Here is a 22,883-nt window from a genome sequence, read left to right on the forward strand (position 1 = left end):
CTGAATGAGACTGTCACCCTCCCAGGACCATAATATACCCTCCCAGGACCATAATATACCCTGGATGAGACTGTCACCCTCCCAGGGCCATAATATACCCTGGTTGAGACTGTCACCCTCCCAGGACCATAATATACCCTGGCTGAGACTGTCACCCTCCCCAGGACCATAATATACCCTCCCCAGGACCATAATATACCCTGGCTGAGACTGTCACCCTCCCAGGACTATAATATACCCTGGATGAGACTGTCACCCTCCCAGGACCATAATATACCCTGGCTGAGATCCATCAGCCAACCTAGCTATTCTGTTCTAGCTATACTGTTAGTTATACTGCTAGCTATACTGTTAGCTATACTGTTAGTTATACTGCTAGCTATACTGCTAGCTATACTGTTAGCTATACTGCTAGCTATACTGTTAGTTATACTGCTAGCTATACTGTTAGCTATACTGCTAGCTATTCTGTTCTAGCTATACTGTTAGTTATACTGCTAGCTATACTGCTAGCTATACTGTTAGCTATACTGCTAGCTATACTGTTAGCTATACTGTTAGTTATACTGCTAGCTATACTGCTAGCTATACTGTTAGCTATACCTCTAGTTATACTGCTAGCTATACTGTTAGCTATACTGCTAGCTATACTGCTAGCTATACTGTTAGCTATACTGTTAGTTATACTGCTAGCTATACTGTTAGCTATACTGTTAGCTATACTGCTAGCTATACTGCTAGCTATACTGTTAGCTATACTGTTAGTTATACTGCTAGCTATACTGTTAGCTATACTGCTAGCTATACTGTTAGCTATACTGTTAGTTATACTGCTAGCTATACTGCTAGCTATACTGCTAGTTATACTGTTAGTTATACTGCTAGCTATACTGCTAGCTATACTGTTAGCTATACTGCTAGCTATACTGCTAGCTATACTGTTAGCTATACTGTTAGTTATACTGCTAGCTATACTGTTAGCTATACTGCTAGCTATACTGCTAGCTATACTGTTAGTTATACTGCTAGCTATACTGCTAGCTATACTGTTAGCTATACTGTTAGCTATACTGTTAGCTATACTGCTAGCTATACTGCTAGCTATACTGTTAGCTATACTGTTAGTTATACTGCTAGCTATACTGTTAGCTATACTGTTAGTTATACTGTTAGTTATACTGCTAGCTATACTGTTAGCTATACTGTTAGCTATACTGTTAGTTATACTGCTAACTATACTGCTAGCTATACTGCTAGCAAACTGCTAGCTACAGTTGAAGTTGCAAGTTTACATACACTTAGGTTGAAGTCATTAAAAGTAGTTTTTCAACCATTCCACACATTTCTTGTTAACAAACTATAGTTTTGGACAGTTAGGACAAGTAATTCTTCCATTAATTTTTTACATTATATTTCACTTATAATTCACGGTATCATAATTCCAGTGGGTCAGAAGTTTACATACACTAAGTTGACTGTGCCTTTTAAACAGCTTTGAAAATTCCAGAAAATGATGTCATACTTTAGAAGCTTCTGATAGATTAATTGACATAATTTGAGTCAATTGGAGGTGTACCTGTGGATGTATTTCAAGGCCTACCTTCAAACTCGGTGTCTCTTTGCTTGACATCATGAGAAAATCTAAAATCAACCAAGACCTATAATTGTAGACCTCCCCAAGTCTGGTTCATCCTTGGGAGCAATTTCCAAACGCCTGAAGGTACCACGTTCATCTGTACAAACAATAGTATGCAAGTATAAACACCATGGGACCACGCAGTCGTCATACCTCTCAGGAAGGAGACGTGTTCTGTCTCCTAGAGATGAACGTACTTTGGTGCAAAAAGTGAACATCAATCCCAGAACAACAGGAAAGGGCCTTGTGAAGATAATGGAGGAAACGGGTACAAAAGTATCTATATCCACAGTAAAAATGAGTCCTATATCGACATAACCTGAAAGGCCGCTCAGCAAGGAAGAAGCCACTGCTCCAAATCCGCCATAAAAAAGCCAGACTACTGTTTGCAACTGCACATGGGGACAAAGATGGTACTTTCTGGAGAAATGTCATCTGGTCTGATGAAACAAAAATAGAACTGTTTGGCCATAATGACCGTCGTTACGTTTGGAGGAAAAAGAGGGAGGCTTGCAAGCCGAAGAACACCATCCCAACCGTGAAGCACGGGGGTGGCAGCATCATGTTGTCAGGAGGAATGGGCCAAAATTCACCCAACTTATTGTGGGAAGCTTGTGGAAGTCTACCCGAAACGTTGACCCATGTTAAACAATTTACAGGCAATGCTACCAAATACTAATTGAGTGTATGTAAACTTCTGACCCACTGGGAATGTGATGAAAGAAATAAAATCTGAAATAGATCATTCTCTCTAATGTTATTCTGACATTTCACATTCATAAAATAAAGTGGCGATCCTAACTGACCTAAGACAAGGAATTTTTACTAGGATTAAATGTCAGCAATTGTGAAAAACGGAGTTAAAATGTATGTAAACTTCTGATTTCAACTGTATACTGCTAGCTATACCGTTAACTATACTGTGCTAGCTATACTGTTGTAGCTATAGTGTTGTAGCTATACTGTTAGCTATACTGTTACTTATACTGTGCTAGCTATACTGTTGTAGCTATAGTGTTGTAGCTATACTATTAGCTATACTGTTACTTATACTGTGCTAGCTATACTGTTGTAGCTATAGTGTTGTAGCTATGCTATTAGCTATACTGTTACTTATACCGTGCTAGCTATACTGTTGTAGCTATAGTGTTGTAGCTATACTGTTGTAGCTATACTGTTGTAGCTATACTGTTGTAGCTATAGTGTTGTAGCTATAGTGTTGAAGCTAATGTGTTGTAGCTATACTGTTGTAGCTATACTGTGCTAGCTATACTGTTGTAGCTATAGTGTTGTAGCTATAGTGTTGAAGCTATAGTGTTGTAGCTATACTGTTGAAGCTATAGTGTTGTAGCTATAGTGTTGTAGCTATAGTGTTGTAGCTATACTGTTGAAGCTATAGTGTTGAAGCTATAGTGTTGTAGCTATAGTGTTGTAGCTATAGTGTTGTAGCTATAGTGTTGAAGCTATAGTGTTGTAGCTATAGTGTTGAAGCTAATGTGTTGTAGCTAATGTGTTGCAGCTATACTGTTGTAGCTATAGTGTTGTAGCTAATGTGTTGTAGCGAATGTTTTGTAGCTATAGCATTGTAGCTATAGCGTTGTAGCTATAGTGTTGTAGCTATAGTGTTGAAGCTATAGTGTTGTAGCTAATGTGTTGTAGCTATAGCGTTGTAGCTATACTGTTGTAGCTATAGTGTAGCTATACTGTTCATGCTATACCACCTCCCTCGTAAATTGTAATCCTCCTCTCTTCCCTTTTCCCTGCAGATGGACCCAGACAAGACTAAGAGCAGTGGAGACAAGTTCCAGGTGGACAATGTCTCAGATAACGCTTCTCTTGTAAGTATTCTCAAACAACTGCCATCCATCCTTTTAATGGTAGATACTGTAGCACTATTATCCCCTGGTCACTGGGTCGTGGTCAGGTCTTTCTTATTAAAGTTGTTTTTTTATCTCACTCAACATTTTTATGGCAGTAAAGTAGTTGTCAGATTAAAACATTTCACGACAGACCTGATGGAAACAGCAAATATTTTGTCGGTAAACTTTCCAAATGTCGACAAAACAAAATACGCTAGACAAGGGAAATTTGGGAAATTTGGGAAATTTAAAATGATCTCAGTGTTTAGTCGAATAATAATCTCATTATGTAGAGTATACCCGCTCTGTATCTGCGAGCTGATGGCTAGAGCACACAGGGACCAATATCAGAGGAGACACGTTCGCTATATAACACAACATTCATTGTGTCAAAACCATCAGTAAAGTGGATTTTATTTTATTTTATGTGGTACATTTGAATTTTACTCCAAAATTAATTTTTATGTGCACTACGTCATCATGCACTTTTTATCTACAATTTGTTGTTGTTGATGGAAGCAGATCTCTAGTGGGAAAATGTGCAAATTGTTTTCATGTGGATTGTCGAATATTTACATGAAAATCTAGAATATTCACATGAAAATCTAGAATATTCACGTGAAAATCTAGAATATTCACCTGAAAATCTAGAATATTCACATGAAAATCTAGAATATTCACATGAAAATCTAGAATATTCACATGAAAATCTGTCACCAATTGGATGGAAACCTAGCTAGGTGAGAGTAACCTATATAAATGACAAAAGAAACTAGATACAACCAACTGCCGTTGTGTCTTATCCCTGTCTTTGCTCTGTCCCAGCAGGAAGAGCAACCTGAGGCAGTGACCCCCACTACAGAGCTGGAGATGGATAACATGGACACCTTCCAGGAGAAGCTGCCCCCTACTGGCAAGATGAAGAAGACCGAGTCCCTCATCATCCCTTCCAACAGGTGGTAAATACTGGCTAACTCTTTCAGTTAATCTTCCAATGATTCCTCGCATATTATCTCCTCCTTCTCAAGCGTATTGGAGGAGACGGTCCACGGTCAGACCTTCTCATCCAGTGTGTTTTGAGGAGGTGAGAAGACCGGATGCAAGGAATCGAGGAAAGATGGATTGAGAAAAGAACCTCTGATTCCCTCTCTCAAACCTCTGCTAGATACTCTACATCTTCTCACCTTCAGCTTGCTTCAGTCCGTGCACCTTGGTAGGAGAGAAAAGTGGCGACAGCATTTTTTTTCTCTCCAATCCACTCTCAACATCTCTCCATTCAGCCGACCATGTTCTCTGGGATTATTAAAATATGACTGGTCCACTCTCAACATCTCTCCATCCAGCCGACCATGTTCTCTGGGATTATTAAAATATGACTGGTCCACTCTCAACATCTCTCCATCCAGCCGACCATGTTCTCTGGGATTATTAAAATATGACTGGTCCACTCTCAACATCTCTCCATCCAGCCGACCATGTTCTCTGGGATTATTAAAATATGACTGGTCCACTCTCAACATCTCTCCATCCAGCCGACCATGTTCTCTGGGATTATTAAAATATGACTGGTCCACTCTCAACATCTCTCCATCCAGCCGACCATGTTCTCTGGGATTATTAAAATATGACTGGTCCACTCTCAACATCTCTCCATCCAGCCGACCATGTTCTCTGGGATTATTAAAATATGACTGGTCCACTCTCAACATCTCTCCATCCAGCCGACCATGTTCTCTGGGATTATTAAAATATGACTGGTCCACACTCAACATCTCTCCATTCAGCCGACCATGTTCTCTGGGATTATTAAAATATGACTGGTCCACTCTCAACATCTCTCCATCCAGCCGACCATGTTCTCTGGGATTATTAAAATATGACTGGTCCACTATCAACATCTCTCCATCCAGCCGACCATGTTCTCTGGGATTATTAAAGATGTCATGAGGCTTAATTCATTATTTTTTTTTAAACGTTAAAAAGCATTTTTTTTACAACATCGGGGTAGCATACACAGACGTTTTGGCTTTAACAGCCTTTTTCAGGTCGGAGGTTCCTTGCTCTTGAGAATTCCCTCACACCTCCCAACCTTTTGTCTTCCACAATTTCTAGCTCAAACACCACATTGTCCTTCTCTCTTTTTTCCAATTGAAGAAACAATTGCTCTTTTCCCCCTCTTTTTACTGGTGGGAAGACAGAACTTTTGGTGGGAAGACAGAACTTTTGTCTTTCTGAGCTAATATCCTGGAATTTTGTAGGTTAACATGACTCGACCAGAATCATTTGGGTGGCAACTCCCTAACTTGCATCCCCCCTAGAGCCGGCCCTGCCCTCTACTCATTTAGGGTCACTCCCTAATTAAAATCCATCATCTTCCTTTTGCTTCTCCTCTACCTGAAGAAAACAAGCCCCCTTTCCCTCCCTTCTGTCCTCACTTTAGTGTTCTGCTGTCTTCTCCAGGCAGGAGGCTAAATTGGCAGGGAGGAGAGGGAGAAGTACTTCCCTAAAGGAGCGCCAGCCCAACAGACCACAGAATGAGAGAGCCAACAGCCTGGATAACGAACGCTTGCTCGACACACGCTGCCATCTACAGGTAGGAGGAGCACACTGCAAGCAAACCAGATGAGTGGCCGTATGTATCAAGCATCACAGCGTAGGAGTGCTGATGTAGGATCCGTTTTGCCTTTTAGATCACAATAAATAACATTACTAGATTAGCACAGTGAAGCAGAGGGGTTGTAGAGCATGCTGGTCCATAATTCTCTGAGAAGCTCTGGTCTCTGCGGGTAGCCTCATTGTTAGAAAGGTGGGCCGGTAACCAGATGGTTTCTGGTTTGGATCCAGGGGAGAACAACTGCCCCCTCTCATTGAAGCCACGGTAGTTCAAGGCCGACTGCGGTACTGCAGGCATTGTTTGCAGAAAACAAGATGCCCCATTAGAGTGAATGGAAAAATGTCAATCTTCGTGGGAATAAAAATATGTTTTGAAGACTATCATGGTACCAATAATTGCTTCTAATACACCAGATGTATGTCCTTGTACTGATCATTTTTAAAATCAGAAGAAGTTGTAAGGATAATTTAGTTGCTAATGGCAGCCTGCAGTACCCGGGTCGGTCTTCAACTTGAGTTACTCAATGAGAGGGGGCACTGAGCTAGCCTGCACTGAGCTAGCCTGCACTGAGCTCGCCTGCACTGAGCTAGCCTGCAAAGTCACTTTCCGTGGCTCTGTGGCTGATTGGTTCCAGGGGCGTGGCTCTGCGGCTGATTGGCTCCAGGGGCGTGGCTCTGTGGCTGATTGGTTCCAGGGGCGTGGCTCTGCGGCTGATTGGCTCCAGGGGCGTGGCTCTGTGGCTGATTGGCTCCAGGGGCGTGGCTCTGTGGCTGATTGGCTCCAGGGGCGTTGCTCTAGGGCTGATTGGCTCCAGGGGCGTGGCTCTGAGGCTGATTGGCTCCAGGGGCGTGGCTCTGCGGCTGATTGGCTCCAGGGGCGTGGCTCTGCGGCTGATTGGCTCCAGGGGCGTGGCTCTGCGGCTGATTGGCTCCAGGGGCGTGGCTCTTCCAGTGTCTGCATCTCTGCTGAGTGTGATGAATTTCTATTTCGATGCACAATAACAATAATAATAATTTGTATTATTTTCTATCTATTCTATAAGTGTATTCCCCCTCCACAGATCCCCAGGAAGACGGTGTATGACCAGCTGAACCACATCCTGGTGTCTGACCACCATCTACCTGACAGCATCATCCTCATCAACACATCTGATTGGCAGGGCCAGGTAAGAGACAGAAAGGGATATACAGGAAGTGACAGGTTAGTAACCCCTCTCTGGTCTGTCTCCATGACGACCAGAAGGAAAAACAATAGATAGAAATATGAATTACTAAACTTCTCTTCACACCCTCGTATTCTCACATTCCCACATATTTTTCTCTTGTCAATTTCTTTTTTTATTTTCCCTTTCTCAAACTGTTCGCTTGCCTGCAAACAATGCCTTCAGGGTGTCTTTGTTACTTCATGTACTTCCTGGGGAACGAGGGAGAGCTCGGTTTGTTGTTTTGGAAAGTCTATTGAAGAAGTTTGGTTACTAGCTATCTACATTTTGAGTTTAGATCCCGTGACGTGGTTAGCATCAGTTGCTGGGATTCAAATCAAATTAATTTATAAAGCCCTTCTTACATCAGCTGATATCTCAAAGTGCTGTACAGAAACCCAGACTAAAACCCCCAAACAGCAAGCAATGCAGGTGTAGAAGCACGGTGGCTAGGAAAAACTCCCTAGAAAGGCCAGAACCTAGGAAGAAACCTAGAGAGGAACCAGGCTATGAGGGGTGGCCAGTCCTCTTCAATCAAATCAATTGCTGGTCGGACTCCCTCTTGTCATTTGTGTGTCTTAATGATTTAATCAAACAGTGTGCTTAAAGCATCAGACAAGCTCAGTGAATATAGTTGATTTGATTAAAACACGTACGATGTGTCAATATATGGAAAAAATACACGTTTTAACATTTCGACCAAATGATTGGTCAAAGAACAGATTACTCTTGGTCAACAAATGTTTTTTTTTAGTCGGGGACATCACCCATTGGATGCAGTGATCACAATATAGTGGCTCTATCCAGGAAAGTTCCAACAGCTGGGCCTAAAATAGTGTTTTAAGAGATCATACAAAAGATTTTGCTGAGACTCTTATGTGGATGATGTTAAAAACATCGTTGGTCTGATGTGATTAATAAAGGAACATTTAGAATCTGCACATGATGAATTTATGAAATTGCTCCTTCCAATTATTGATAAACATTCACCTGTTAATTAAGAAACTGACTGTTAGAACTGTTCAGGCTCCATGGATTGATGAGGAATTGAACAACTGTATGGTTGAAAGAGATGGGGGCAAAGGAAGTGGCTAAGTCTGGCTGCACATCTTCCATCCAATCAGATGGCTTATTCATCACAAAACCATTTGATGTTGCCAATATTTCAATGATTACTTTGTTGGCAAAGTGGGCAAACTTAGGCAGAAAATGCCAACCACTAACAGTGAGCCATCGTGCTCATGCATAAAAAAAAAACTATAATGAAAGTTTTGAATTTTGTAAAGTTAGTATGGGAGAGGTGGGAAAAATGATTGTTATCGATCAATAATGACAAACCTCCTGGCATTGACAACTTAGATGGAAAGCTACTGAGGATGGTAGCTGACTCTATAGCCACTCCTATCTGTCATATCTTTAATCTGAGTCTAGAGGAGGAAAGTCTTTGTCCTCAGGCCTGGAGGGAAGCCAAAGTCATTCCACTACCCAAGAGTGGTAAAGCGGCCTTAACTGGTTCTAACAGCAGACCTATCAGCTCTTAGCTGTTGGAAAAAATGGTGTTTGACCAAATACAATGCTATTTCTCTGTAAACAAATTAACAACAGCATGCTTATAGAGAAGGGCACTCAATATGTATTGCACTGACACAAATGACTGCTGATTGGTTGAAAGAAATTGATAATAATAAGATTGTGTGAGCTGTACTTTTAGATTTCAGTGCAGCCTTTGATATTATTGACCAAAGATATTATTGAGAATAAACTGTTGTTGAGAAAACGTGTGTCAAACATGTAAAGTGAGGTGTACCGCAGGGCAGCTCTCTAGGCCCTCTACTCTTTTCTATTTTTGCCAATGACCCGCCACTGGTATTAAACAAAGCATGTGTGTCCATGTATGCTGATGATTCAACCATATATTAATATAAAACATGTCAGTCTCTCTTGGCTAAGAGTTGAGGAAAGGCTGACCTCATCTCTTCTCCTTTTTTTATAAGAAACAATGTGTTGGAAATTCTAAATTGCTTGCATCGTCAATATACACACAGCACTGACACACACTTACCCCACCAGACATGCCACGAGGGGGTCTTTATTTTTATTTTTTATTTGAACCTTTATTTCACTAGGCAAGTCAGTTAAGAACAAATTCGTATTTTCAGTGGGTTAACTGCCTTGTTCAGGGGCAGAACGACAGATGTCAGCTCGGGGATTCGATCTTGCAACCTTTCGGCAACTAGTCCAATGCTCTAACCACTAGGCTACCCTGCCAACCCGGTCCCCAGATCCAAAACAAATTCAAGGCAAATTCAAGGCAACACCTCTCCTCTATGTGACCTACATGTGGTGTGTATGTGCTGACATGTATGTGTAACTGATAAGATGCACACACACACTACATGTCAATGTTTCTAAACGTGTATAAATTGTAAAATATTTTGACTGTAAATGTCTTCTTCGTTATGTGTCGGACCCCAGTAAGACAAGCTTTCACCATTGGCTGTCGACTAACGGGGATCCTAATAAAAACATTCCCCCTCCCCCATCTGTTTTTTCTCTCTCAGTATCTGTCAAGTGTTCTCCAGAACCAGCACCTCCCAGTGGTGTGTACCTGTACTACAGCAGACATCCAGGCCGCCTTCAACACCATCGTCTCACGCATACAGAGATTGTAAGCCTCACACCCATCCCTCTCTTTCTCTTCAGTCATTGTAGTACACTAGGATTCAGATTTCTGAAAACTTGTACTGTAACTAAATTAACCAGTTACAGAAGCAGCTATATTCAATTAACGTCTATTGTATACATCGAATGCAGGAATCGGTTTAATTTAAAAAAAAAAGTACATATGGGAGTCATCTTGGGCTATACAATAACAATACTACAATAACAGGACATGAGTCTTATTGCCATTATCCACTTGTGTGTTTCTGTTGTGTCTTATTGCCATTATCCTCTTGTGTGTTTCTGTTGTGTCTTATTGCAATTATCCTCTTGTGTGTTTCTGTTGTGTCTTATTGCCATTATCCTCTTGTGTGTTTCTGTTGTGTCTTATTGCCATTATCCTCTTGTGTGTTTCTGTTGTGTCTTATTGCCATTATCCTCTTGTGTGTTTCTGTTGTGTCTTATTGCCATTATCCTCTTTGTGTGTTATCCTCTTGTTGTTTCTGTTGTGTCTGTTGTGTCTTTATTGCCATTATCCTCTTGTGTGTTTCTGTTGTGTCTTATTGCCATTATCCTCTTGTGTGTTTCTGTTGTGTCTTTATCCTCTTGTGTGTTTCTGTTGTGTCTTATTGCCATTACCCTCTTGTGTGTTTCTGTTGTGTCTTATTGTCATTATCCTCTTGTGTGTTTCTGTTGTGTCTTATTGCCATTCTGTTGTGTCTTATTGTCATTATCCTCTTGTGTGTTTCTGTTGTGTCTTATTGTTATCCTCTTGTGTGTTTCTGTTGTGTCTTATTATTATCCTCTTGTGTGTTTCTGTTGTGTCTTATTGCCATTATCCTCTTGTGTGTTTCTGTTGTGTCTTATTGCCATTATCCTCTTGTGTGTTTCTTATTGCCCTTATCCTCTTGTGTGTTTATCCATTATCCTCTTGTGTGTTTCTGTTGTGTCTTATTGTCATTATCCTCTTGTGTGTTTCTGTTGTGTCTTATTGTCATTATCCTCTTGTGTGTTCCTGTTGTGTCTCGTAGCTGTAACTGTAACAGCCAGACGCCCATCCCCATAAAGATAGCTGTGGCTGGGGCTCAACACTATCTCGGTGCAGTCCTCAGGCTGTTTGTAGACCACCTCTCTTACAAGACCCCTGATTGGCTGGGCTACATGAGGTTCCTCATCATACCACTAGGTGAGTTTTTTTGGGGGCCTTTCATAAAATTATTCAGAACCCCTTTGACTTTTTTCCCCCACATTAATGTTAGGTTACAGCCTTATTCTAAAATTGATATAAATTGGGTTTGAATACTTATGTAAATAAGGTATTTCTGTTTTTTTATTTTTTTATTTTAATAAACATTTCTAAAAAACCTGTTTTCACGTTGTTATTATGGGGTATTGTGTGTAGAATGATGTGGGAAAAAGGACGAGGGTCTGAATACTTTCCTTTCATTCATGTTTTAATTCATTCAGACATTACAGCTTTTGGAAGTTACTGTATAAATGTACAGTGTTTTAAATGACACATTTCTATATACATGCTTTTCCAAAGGTTCTTATTGTGTGTAATGTGTCGTCTATTCTTTGTGTCTATTCAGGATCTCACCCAGTCTCCAAGTACCTGGGTACCATCGACTATCGATACAACAGTTTATTCCAGGACACTGCGTGGAGCGACCTGTTTTACAAGCCAGAAGCACCAGTCATGGGTACGACACACACACACACACACACACACACCTACAGTACTACCGGATGTATCGAGGTCACTGTATATAGCTAGCCTGGTTACCAGATTTGTTGGTGCTATCATGAGAACAGATCTAGGACCAGAACAAGGAGTCGATATGATATAACCAGCAGATCTGGGATCAGAACAAGGAGTTGACACCAACAGATCTAGGATCAGAACAAGGAGTTGACACCAACAGATCTGGGATCAGAAGAAATTAGTTGACACCAACAGATCTGGGATCAGAACAAGGAGTTGCCACCAACAGTTCAAGGACCAGAAGAATTGAGTTGACACCAACAGATCTAGGATCAGAAGAAATTAGTTGACACCAACAGATCTGGGATCAGAAGAAATTAGTTGACACCAACAGATCTGGGATCAGAACAAGGAGTTGCCACCAACAGTTCAAGGACCAGAAGAATTGAGTTGACACCAACAGATCTGGGATCAGAACAAGGAGTTGACACCAACAGATCTGGGATCAGAACAAGGAGTTGACACCAACAGATCTGGGATCAGAGCAAGGAGTTGACACCAACAGATCTGGGATCAGAAGAAATTAGTTGACACCAACAGATCTGGGATCAGAACAAGGAGTTGACACCAACAGATCTGGGATCAGAACAAGGAGTTGACACCAACAGATCTAGGATCAGAACAATGAGTTGACACCAACAGATCTGGGACCAGAACAAGGAGTTGACACCAACAGATCTGGGATCAGAACAAATGAGTTGACACCAACAGATCTGGGATCAGAACAAGGAGTTGACACCAACAGATCTAGGATCAGAACAAGGCGTTGACACCAACAGATCTAGGATCAGAACAATGAGTTGACACCAACAGATCTGGGACCAGAACAAGGAGTTGACACCAACAGATCTGGGATCAGAACAAGGAGTTGACACCAACAGTTCAAGGACCAGAAGAATTGAGTTGACACCAACAGATCTGAGACCAGGCATAGCTATTGCGAAAACAGAAGAGTACCAGAGTCCTGGTGTTTATGTGTCCTGTAAACTGTAGAAAGAATTTCTTCTTGAACGACAATAAATAAATGCCATCAATAAATCAACCAATCCTGTCATGTGGTGTACAGTGCAGGAGAGTCCAGACGTGGTTTCCAGGGTAACCCAGTATATGGTCGGGGCCAACGGAGCTCACCAACTCCCCATCGCTGAGGCCATGCTCACATACAAACAGAAGAGGTAAGGGCAACGTTTATATATACACACACACATTTAGTTATCTCACTTTATGGGCGGGATTTTCGTATTGCACAAGTAATGTGCTGTTAAATGCAAAAGTTACCACATCTCATAATCTGGCAGCGTGATTGAATTTGAAACTTTTCTTTAACAGTGTGGACTATAAAGAGGCGTAGTGCTGTGAAAACATATTTGCCCCCATCCTGATTTTCTCTATTTTTGCATGTTTTTGACACTGAATGTTGTCAAATCTTTTTTTTTTTTTTTTTTACCACTTTTTCTACCCACGTTCATGATATCTAATTGGTAGATACAGTCTTGTCCCGGTCGCTGCAACTCCCGTACGGACTCGGGAGAGGCGAAGGTCGAGAGCCACGCGTCCTCGCCAAGCCATCACTGCACTGCTTCTTGACACACTGCTCGCTTAACCCAGAGGAAACACCACACAACTGGCAACCGTGTCAGCGTGAATTGCGCCACCGTCCGCCACAGGAGTCGCTAGAGCGCGATGGGACAAGATCATCCTGGTCTTCCAAACCCTCTCCCGTTACCTGGACGACGCTGGGCCAATTGTGCGCCGCCTCATGGGTCTCCCGGTCGCGGCCGGCTGCGACATAGCCCGGGATTGAACCCGAATCTGTAGTGACTCTTTAGACCTCTGCGCCACTCGGGAGGCGTTATCAGATCTTCAACCAAAACCTAACATGAGATAAAAGAAAATCAGAGTGAACAAATAACAACTACAGGAAGTAGTATTCTTATTTAATTGATTTAATAAACAAAGTTATGCAATGCCCGATTTCCCTGTGTGGAAGAGTAATTGTCCCCTTACACTCAATAACTGGTTGTGCCCACTTCAGCTGCAACGACTCCCACTTCCTGTAGTTGTTGATCAACCAAACACTTCCTGAAGTTGTTGATCAACCAAACACTTCCTGTAGTTGTTGACCAACCAAACACTTCCTGTAGTTGTTGATCAACCGAACACTAAACACTTCCTGTAGTTATTGATCAACCGAACACTTCCTGTAGTTGTTGACCAACCGAACACTTCCTGTAGTTTTTGACCAACCGAACACTTCCTGTAGTTGTTGACCAACCGAACACTTCCTGTAGTTGTTGATCAGTCTCTCACGTCGCTGTGGAGGAATTGTGGCCCACTCTTCCATACAGAGCTGCTTTAAAACTCAGCAACGTTTGTGGGTTTTCAAGAATGAACTACTCGTTTCAGGTCTGGTAAAACATCACCATCAGGTCTGGTATTTGCACCAGGCCAAATCCAGAGTGTGATGTGTGATCCTTTTCAGCCAGTCTGATGTAGAATTGCATCCTTGTCTTGCTTCACGACCCAGCTGTTCTTCAGCCCGACTGCATGGCCTGACGTTCTCCTGTAGAATTATCTGATACAGAACAGAATTCATGGTTCCTTCATGTCATGTTCCACCTTTGAATCCTCTGGAGTCTTGCGTTTTGGGCAAACCCAAAACCCGGGCTTTTTTGGATGACATGGGTCCCGTTTAATCTGCTGGAAACGAAACACTGCATTCTACAGTAAGATCCTCACACCAACGGCCAGCCTCACACCAACGGTCAGCCTCACACCAACGGCCAACCTCATCTTGGCCAGCCTCATCGCTACAACTCCCGTACAGGCTCGGGAGAGACGAAGGTTGATGCGTCCTCCGAAACACAACCCAACCAAGCCGCACTGCTTCTTAACACAGCGCGCATCCCAACGCGGAAGCCAGTCGCACCAATGTGTCAGAGGAAACACCGTGCACCAGGCTACCTTGTTAGCGCGCACTGCGCCCGGCCCGCCACAGGAGTCGCTGGTGCGCGATGAGACAAGGATATCCCTACCGGCCAACCCCTCCCTAACCCGGGCGACGCAAGGCCAATTGTGCGTCGCCCCACGTACCTCCCGGTCGCGGCCGGTTACGACAGAGCCTGGGTGCAAACCCAGAGTCTCTGGTGGTGGCACAGCTGGCGCTGCAGTACAGCGCCCTGAACCACTGCGCCACCCGGGAGGCCATAAACACATGGTTGAATACAAGTTTCAAATTAAATCATCGCTGCCAGATTATAATGAGATGCGTACGGTAATTAGCATGAGGAACCTATAGTCCTTTTATGTTATTAACAGCTGCTTAATGAACAGCCAATAGGATTCCTGGGGACGTGATGATTATGTTATTAACAACTGCTTAATGAACAGCCAATAGGATTCCTAGGGACGTGATGATTATGTTATTAACAGCTGCTTAATGAACAGCCAATGGGATTCCTGGGGACGTGATTATTATGATATGATTATTATACATCAGTTAGGGTACTGACACAGGTCACGTTGGAGTAGGGTTGTGGGGTGGTTATGGTACTGACACAGGTCACGTTGGAGTAGGGTTGTAGTGTGGTTATGGTGCTGACACAGGTCATGTTGGAGTAGGGTTGTGGGGTGGTTATGGTGCTGACACAGGTCACGTTGGAGTAGGGTTGTAGTGTGGTTATGGTACTGACACAGGTCACGTTGGAGTAGGGTTGTTGGTCATGGTGCTGACATGGTTATTAGTACTGTGGTTACACAGGTCACGTTGGAGTAGGGTTGTGGGGTGGTTATGGTGCTGACACAGGTCACGTTGGAGTAGGGTTGTGGGGTGGTTATGGCTGACACAGACATATGGTTGTGGGGTGGTCATGGTGCTGACACAGGTCACATTGGAGTAGGGTTGTGGGGTGGTTATGGTACTGACACAGGTCACGTTGGAGTAGGGTTGTGGGGTGGTCATGGTGCTGACACAGGTCATGTTGGAGTAGGGTTGTGGGGTGGTTATGGTACTGACACAGGTCACGTTGGAGTAGGGTTGTAGTGTGGTTATGGTACTGACACAGGTCACGTTGGATCAGGGTTGTAGTGTGGTTATGGTACTGACACAGGTCACGTTGGAGTAGGGTTGTAGTGTGGTCATGGTGCTGACACAGGTCACGTTGGAGTAGGGTTGTGGGGTGGTTATGGTACTGACACAGGTCACGTTGGAGTAGGGTTGTAGTGTGGTTATGGTACTGACACAGGTCACGTTGGATCAGGGTTGTAGTGTGGTTATGGTACTGACATAGGTCACGTTGGAGTATGGTTGTGGGGTGGTCATGGTGCTGACATAGGTCACGTTGGAGTAGGGTTGTGGGGTGGTTATGGTACTGACATAGAGTAGGTCACGTTGGAGTAGGGTTGTAGTGTGGTTATGGTACTGACACAGGTCACGTTGGAGTAGGGTTGTAGTGTGGTTATGGTACTGACACAGGTCACGTTGGAGTATGGTTGTGGGGTGGTCATGGTGCTGACACAGGTCACGTTGGAGTATGGTTGTGGGGTGGTCATGGTGCTGACACAGGTCACGTTGGATCAGGGTTGTGGGGTGGTTATGGTACTGACACAGGTCACGTTGGAGTAGGGTTGTGGGGTGGTCATGGTGCTGACACAGGTCACGTTGGAGTATGGTTGTGGGGTGGTTATGGTACTGACACAGTCACGTTGGAGTATGGTTGTGGGGTGGTTATGGTACTGACACAGGTCATGTTGGAGTATGGTTGTGGGGTGGTCATGGTGCTGACACAGGTCATGTTGGAGTATGGTTGTGGGGTGGTCATGGTGCTGACACAGGTCATGTTGGATTAGGGTTGTAGGGTGGTTATGGTACTGACACAGGTCACGTTGGAGTATGGTTGTGGGGTGGTTATGGTACTGACACAGTCACGTTGGAGTATGGTTGTGGGGTGGTCATGGTGCTGACACAGGTCGCGTTGGATCAGGGTTGTAGTGTGGTTATGGTACTGACATAGGTCACGTTGGAGTATGGTTGTGGGGTGGTCATGGTACTGACACAGTCACGTTGGAGTAGGGTTGTGGGGTGGTCATGGTGCTGACACAGGTCACGTTGGAGTAGGGTTGTGGGGTGGTCATGGTGCTGACACAGGTCACGTTGGAGTATGGTTGTGGGGAGGTCATGGTACTGACACAGTCACGTTGGAGTATGGTTGTGGGGTGGTCATGGTGCTGACACAGGTCACGTTGGAGTATGGTTGTGGTGTGGTTATGGTACTGACATAGGTCACGTTGGAGTATGGTTGTGGGGTGGTCATGGTGCTGACACAGTCACGTTGGAGTAGGGTTGTGGGGTGGTCATGGTGCTGACACAGGTCATGTTGGAGTATGGTTGTGGGGTGGTCATGGTGCTGACACAGGTCAGTACCAAAGTTCCCAAGTTCTCCAGAATTCCTGGTTGGAGGATTCCAATCAGAATTTCTCAAAAACTTGGTAATTTTGTAAAGTTTCTAGAATGCAGCCAGCCGCACCTGGGAGCCTGTTACTTTCAGAGAGACTGTTGGTGTGATGAGAGCAGAATCCTGTTAACCAATGCCATTGTCTCTGTCCATCACTGTGTGTTTGTCAATAACATGTTCTTTTTTTATGTTTTCTTTGTTCTTTTTCTATCTTTGAAGGAAAAAGAGCTTTCATTTTGATTTTGCAGTAAGGTATTGTGGTCTGCTTCTCCTGGTGATTTAATCCACCTGCCCTCCCTCTCTGTCTGTCTGTCTGTCTCTCAGTCCCCCTCTCTCTGTCTCTCTGTCTCTCTGTCTGTCTGTCTCTCTCTCTGTGTCTGTTTGTGGCTCAGTCGCCCTCTCTCTGTCTCTCTGTCTCTCTCTCTCTGTCTCTCTGTCTCTCGGTCTCTCTGTCTCTGTCTCTCTCTCTCTGTCTCTCTGTGTCTCTCTCTCTGTCTCTCTGTCTCTCGGTCTCTCTGTCTCTGTCTCTCTCTCTCTCTCTCTCTCTCTCTCTCTCTCTGTCTCTCTGTCTCTCTCTCTCTCTCTCTGTCTCTCTGTCTCTCTCTCCATCCACTCTCCTCTCCCCTCCTCTCCTCAGCAGTCTGTATATATCTGTAACCTGACACTTTAACAGCCAGCTGCTAACAAACACACAATCCTTACAAGCATTACTCTCGAAATTATCATAATAATATATGACATTTAGCCAACGTTGTTATACAAAGCGACATACGGTACTGTGTGCATTTTCATATGGGTGGCCCCTTGGGATTCGACCCGACAACGATCCTGACGTGGCATGCTTCATTGTCTATCAAGTTAAGCCACACATGACTAACAAGCTATGTAGCTAGATATGGTAAAATATTTGTTGTGCATGGTCCCTGACAAATTAACTATAAAATGAAAAAAGGGAATCTATGAGAAGTGTACTGATAAAGTGTCGGGTTGTCAGTTACAGCTGCTGTTCTCTGTCTCCTCTTCCTCCTCTTCCTCCTCTTCCTTCTCTTTCTCCTCTTCCTCCTCTTCCTTCTCTTTCTTCTCTTCCTTCTCTTCCTCCCCTCTTTCTCCTTTTCCCTTTCTCCTCCTCTTCCTCCCCCCCTTCCTCCCCCTTCCTCCTCCCCTTCTTCCTCCCCTCCTCCTCCCCTTCCTCTCCTCCTACCCTCTTCCTTCTCTTCCTCCCCTCCTCCCCTCCTCTTCCTCCTCCCCTCTTCCCCTCTTCCTTCTCTTCCTCCCCTCCTCCTCCCCTCTTCCTCCTCCCCTCCTCTTCGTCCTCTCTTCTTCCTTCTCTTCCTCCTCCTCCCCTCCTCCTCCCCTCCTCCTCCCCCCCTCCTCCTCGTCCTCTCTTCTTCCTTCTCTTCCTCCTCCTCCCCTCCTCCTCCTCACCTCTTCCTTTTCTTTCTCCTCTACTCCCTCTTCCTCCTCTTCCTCCTCCTCCCCTCCTCCTCGTCCTCTCTTCTTCCTTCTCTTCCTCCTCATCCCCTCCTCTTCCTCCCCTCTTCCTTTTCTTTCTCCTCTACTCCCTCTTCCTCCTCCCCTCTTCCTCCTCCCCTCTTCTTCCTCCTCCTCCCCTCCTCCTCATTCTCTCTTCCTTCTCTTCCTCCCCTCTTCCTTTTCTTTCTCCTCTACTCCCTCTTCCTCCTCCCCTCTTCTTCCTTCTCCTCCCCTCCTCCTCGTCCTCTCTTCTTCCTTCTCTTCCTCCTCTTCCTCTTCCTCCCCTCTTCCTTTTCTTTCTTCTCTACTCCCTCTCTTCCTCCCTTCTTTCTGTTTCCTACCATTCCATTATCTCCCTGTGTGTGATGTAATCAAGCTTCCTGCTAGATTGATTGTCCTTTGTTCTAATATGGTCTGATGGAACATTTAATGCATGTACATTGGCCATACGTCTGTTGTGCGTCCCAAATGGTACCCCATGTCCTATATAGTGTGGTACATTTAACCAGAGCCCTATGAGGGGGTGGGAAGGAGTGGGTGGTTGATTTCCCTAGCCTTGCTGGCAGGGTTGGGGTCAATTCCATTTCTATTCCAGTCAATTCAGAAAGTTAACACAATTCCAATTCAAAACTTTCCTCGTTGAAAAGCATTGAAGAAATTGTCATTTTAGTGTACTTCATGAATTGACTGAGAATTGACTGGGAATTGAATGGGACTTGAATGGGATTTGACTGGGAATTGAATGGGATTTGACTGGGAATTGAATGGGATTTGACTGGGAATTGAATGGGACTTGACTGGGAATTGAATGGGAATTGACTGAGATTTGACTGGGAATTGAATGGGATTTGACTGGGAATTGAATGGGAATTGACTGGGATTTGACTGGAAATTGAATGGGAATTGACTGGGAATTGGATGGGAATTGACCCCGACTCTACTAGCTGGTGCTGTGACCTGCTGGACTGTGACTTTCCTTTTCCTGAAACCTTCCTGTGTCCTTTTGGTGTGGTGGTGTCTGATTGGCTTCAGCAGGAATGATGGGATGGCTTGGTGCAGGCCAGTGATTGGCTATGCAGCATGCATGTCTTGCTCCCTGCTTCTCTGCCACCAATCAGGTGTTGGGTTGTTGGGTACTAGAGGGCAACCGGGGCATATGATTGGATCAAATTTTAAGTAGTGGGTTCCAAAGCAGAACCTGACAAACTGGTAGGTAGCTAGTTTATACTTTTTCTATTACAAAGACAATATGATCATCAATAGGTCAGACTGTTTGTTTCTCCAGTATTTGTTTTGGACCATAAAAAGGATTTGATGAAACTCGAGTCTTGGAGACACTTGAAGCAACAACAACCGTCTACACATGTACATCAGTTACACACCCAACAATGATAATGATTTAATCCAATTAAAGCCATGCCGTTCAAAGACTACAAAACCAAAAACCTGTTTGTGTATAAGTATAAATCAAACAAAATGATTGGTATTTTTTTATTGGTTGTTTTAAAATGGTTCCTGCTTCAGGAGACTGTTGATCTAATAGCTGTAGTAAGAGTTAGCAATGACAAATTATCATGTGACTTTCTCTGTCCAATAGCATGGCATTACTGTAGTAAGGTTGGTCAGAGTGGTATTAACCAATAGAATCTCTCCTCCCTGGGATTCCCAAGGAACCTCTACAGGTATATACAGTTCCGTTGTATTAGTATAGACCATACTATAGGTTAAATAGGAGAGTTAAAAAATATAACTTCTTAAATCTGTCTCAAAGGACCATGAAAATATGATAAAGGTTATATTTTGTTGGCATTAACCACCAAGCTTTATATTTTTATAAATTCTGAAATGACATTAGCAAGTTGACCCTCGATACTGTGTATATAATATATTTCTTAAGGAACTAAGAGAATCACGTGTTTAACCCGGGGTTGTTTTTAGGTCGTCTACTCACCCGGCAGTTCTTTACACACGTTGTCCCCTCTCTTCTTTCAAATGATGACCCCCCCCCAGACTCTCAAACAAGGTTGGGGTCAATTCCATTTAAATTCAGTCAAGCCATGAGTAAAATTGAAATTTATAATCTCTGCTAACTTCCTGACTTGACTGAATTGAAATGCAGTTGACCCCAAACATGTTCTGAAACTATTTTCTTCAAACCGCACAAAGATTGTCATTGGTTTGGAAACACTCGGGCTGTCTTGTGTTCAAGCTGACCTATCTTTCTCCTGGGATCTGTAGAAACAAGCAACATTAATAAACAAGATGATTTATATATAAAATAATAATGAAAAGATGCTTTACCAACCCTGGGGGCAACTGACTGCCTGGTTAGAAACCAACTATTCTATTCGAGCGGAGCACATGACAGTTCTAACCATCATAGAGTTCTTGAAGCCTCTAGTCTCTATACTGGACAAACCCTTCCATCCTGAATCTATTCTATTCTGCACATGCTCACTCTACTTCCTGTTTCCCTATGTTTGGCTTCTGCCCTGGTCTCTCTACAGCCCCGATGAGGACTCGTGTCAGAAGTTCATTCCGTTTATCGGCGTAAGTATCTTTCTCTTAATGTAGACGGATCTGTTTACCGGAGTAGGTATCTTTCTCTTAACGTAGACGGATCTGTTTACCGGAGTAGGTATCTTTCTCTTAGTGAAGATGGATCTGTTTATCAGAGTAGGTATCTTTCTCTTAGTGAAGATGGATCTGTTTACCAGAGTAGGTATCTTTCTCTTAGTGAAGATGGATCTGTTTATCGGAGTAGGTATCTTTCTCTTAGTGAAGATGGATCTGTTTATCGGAGTAGGTATCTTTCTCTTAGTGAGGATGGATCTGTTTATCGGAGTAGGTATCTTTCTCTTAATGTAGACGGATCTGTTTATCGGAGTAGGTATCTTTCTCTTAACGTAGACGGATCTGTTTACCAGAGTAAGTATCTTTCTCTTAGTGAGGATGGATCTGTTTATCGGAGTAGGTATCTTTCTCTTAATGTAGACGGATCTGTTTATCGGAGTAGGTATCTTTCTCTTAGTGAAGATGGATCTGTTTACCAGAGTAGGTATCTTTCTCTTAGTGAAGATGGATCTGTTTATCGGAGTAGGTATCTTTCTCTTAGTGAAGATGGATCTGTTTATCGGAGTAGGTATCTTTCTCTTAGTGAAGATGGATCTGTTTATCGGAGTAGGTATCTTTCTCTTAATGCAGACAGATACATTTTCTTTATCCTGGAATTTGACCTAAAATACCTTGAAACCTCTTTCCCCAGATGGTGAAAGTTGGCATCGTGGAGCCGTCAACTGCAACATCAGGTGAGACATTAGTTGTGGACAAATGTACCTACGTTATTGCATGTTCTACCGTGTGATCAGTGACAATGAGTTTCTATGTGATTCTGTAGTTGTAATCTGCGATATACAGAGTGTTGTAATATTATCCCACTTTATATTATCAGGTGACTCTGACGATGCTTCTCCCATGGGGATGGTTTTCCACTCCTCCACCCCTCCTCAGGTGTCCCCTGCCCTGAAGGAAGCCTCGCCCACCCCTCCCTCCTCCCCCTCCGTCAACACAAGCTTCAGTACCTACAGGTATGTGTTCATCCACAGAATTGAATAGAAAATAAATAAAAAATATAAAAAATAAGATGAATTTAATAAAACAATAAAATAGACTGTGAAAATTACTAAATTGTCAAATGATGGTTTCATATATTGTACATTTAACTTGATCTTATTGTCTGTTTCTGCCGATCAATTTGCTCCTTATTCTCTTCCTCCATCTGTGGTGTGATGTCTGCTGGGTGTTGTAGTTCTCCCCAGGGGGAGCTGATGGGACTACAGGTGGACTACTGGGTGGCTCCCTCCCCGGCTGACAGGAAGAGAGACGTGGAGAAAAGGGACTCGTCCTCCTCCAAGAACACTCTGAAGTGTACGTTCCGCTCGCTGCAGGTCAGCAGGCTCCCCCAGGCCGGGGCCCAGCCACAGCCCGCCATGTCCATGACCGTCGTCATGAAGGAGAAGAACAAGAAGGGTGAGGGCTTATACTGACCGTACCAGTGGAGGCTCCTCGGAGGAGGAAGTGGAAGACCGTTCCTCCTCAGTGAATTTAAAAAAAAAATAAGACAAATACTAAAAAAGTTATCCTTTTATAGATATAGAACAATACTAAATATATTCACGTCATCAAATAATTGATTAAAACACACTGTTTTGCAATGAAGGT

The 22,883-nt window shown here is 43.5% G+C and overlaps 1 protein-coding gene across 1 annotated transcript in view; it reads left to right on the forward strand.

Moving 5' to 3' along the window:
* pacs2 (phosphofurin acidic cluster sorting protein 2) overlaps positions 1 to 22,883 on the forward strand; it is a 129,108-nt gene that overhangs the window by 102,643 nt on the left and 3,582 nt on the right. Inside the window, 13 exon segments of the mRNA XM_064928782.1 lie at positions 3,403 to 3,474; positions 4,321 to 4,454; positions 5,956 to 6,088; positions 7,170 to 7,274; positions 9,872 to 9,978; positions 11,003 to 11,157; positions 11,564 to 11,674; positions 12,803 to 12,911; positions 17,409 to 17,441; positions 21,170 to 21,212; positions 21,928 to 21,970; positions 22,114 to 22,249; positions 22,471 to 22,691. Coding sequence (XP_064784854.1) covers positions 3,403 to 3,474; positions 4,321 to 4,454; positions 5,956 to 6,088; positions 7,170 to 7,274; positions 9,872 to 9,978; positions 11,003 to 11,157; positions 11,564 to 11,674; positions 12,803 to 12,911; positions 17,409 to 17,441; positions 21,170 to 21,212; positions 21,928 to 21,970; positions 22,114 to 22,249; positions 22,471 to 22,691 — 1,402 coding nt within the window.

This window comes from Oncorhynchus masou, chromosome 21 (assembly GCF_036934945.1).
Source record: "Oncorhynchus masou masou isolate Uvic2021 chromosome 21, UVic_Omas_1.1, whole genome shotgun sequence".
NCBI classification, from domain to species: Eukaryota; Metazoa; Chordata; class Actinopteri; order Salmoniformes; family Salmonidae; genus Oncorhynchus; species Oncorhynchus masou.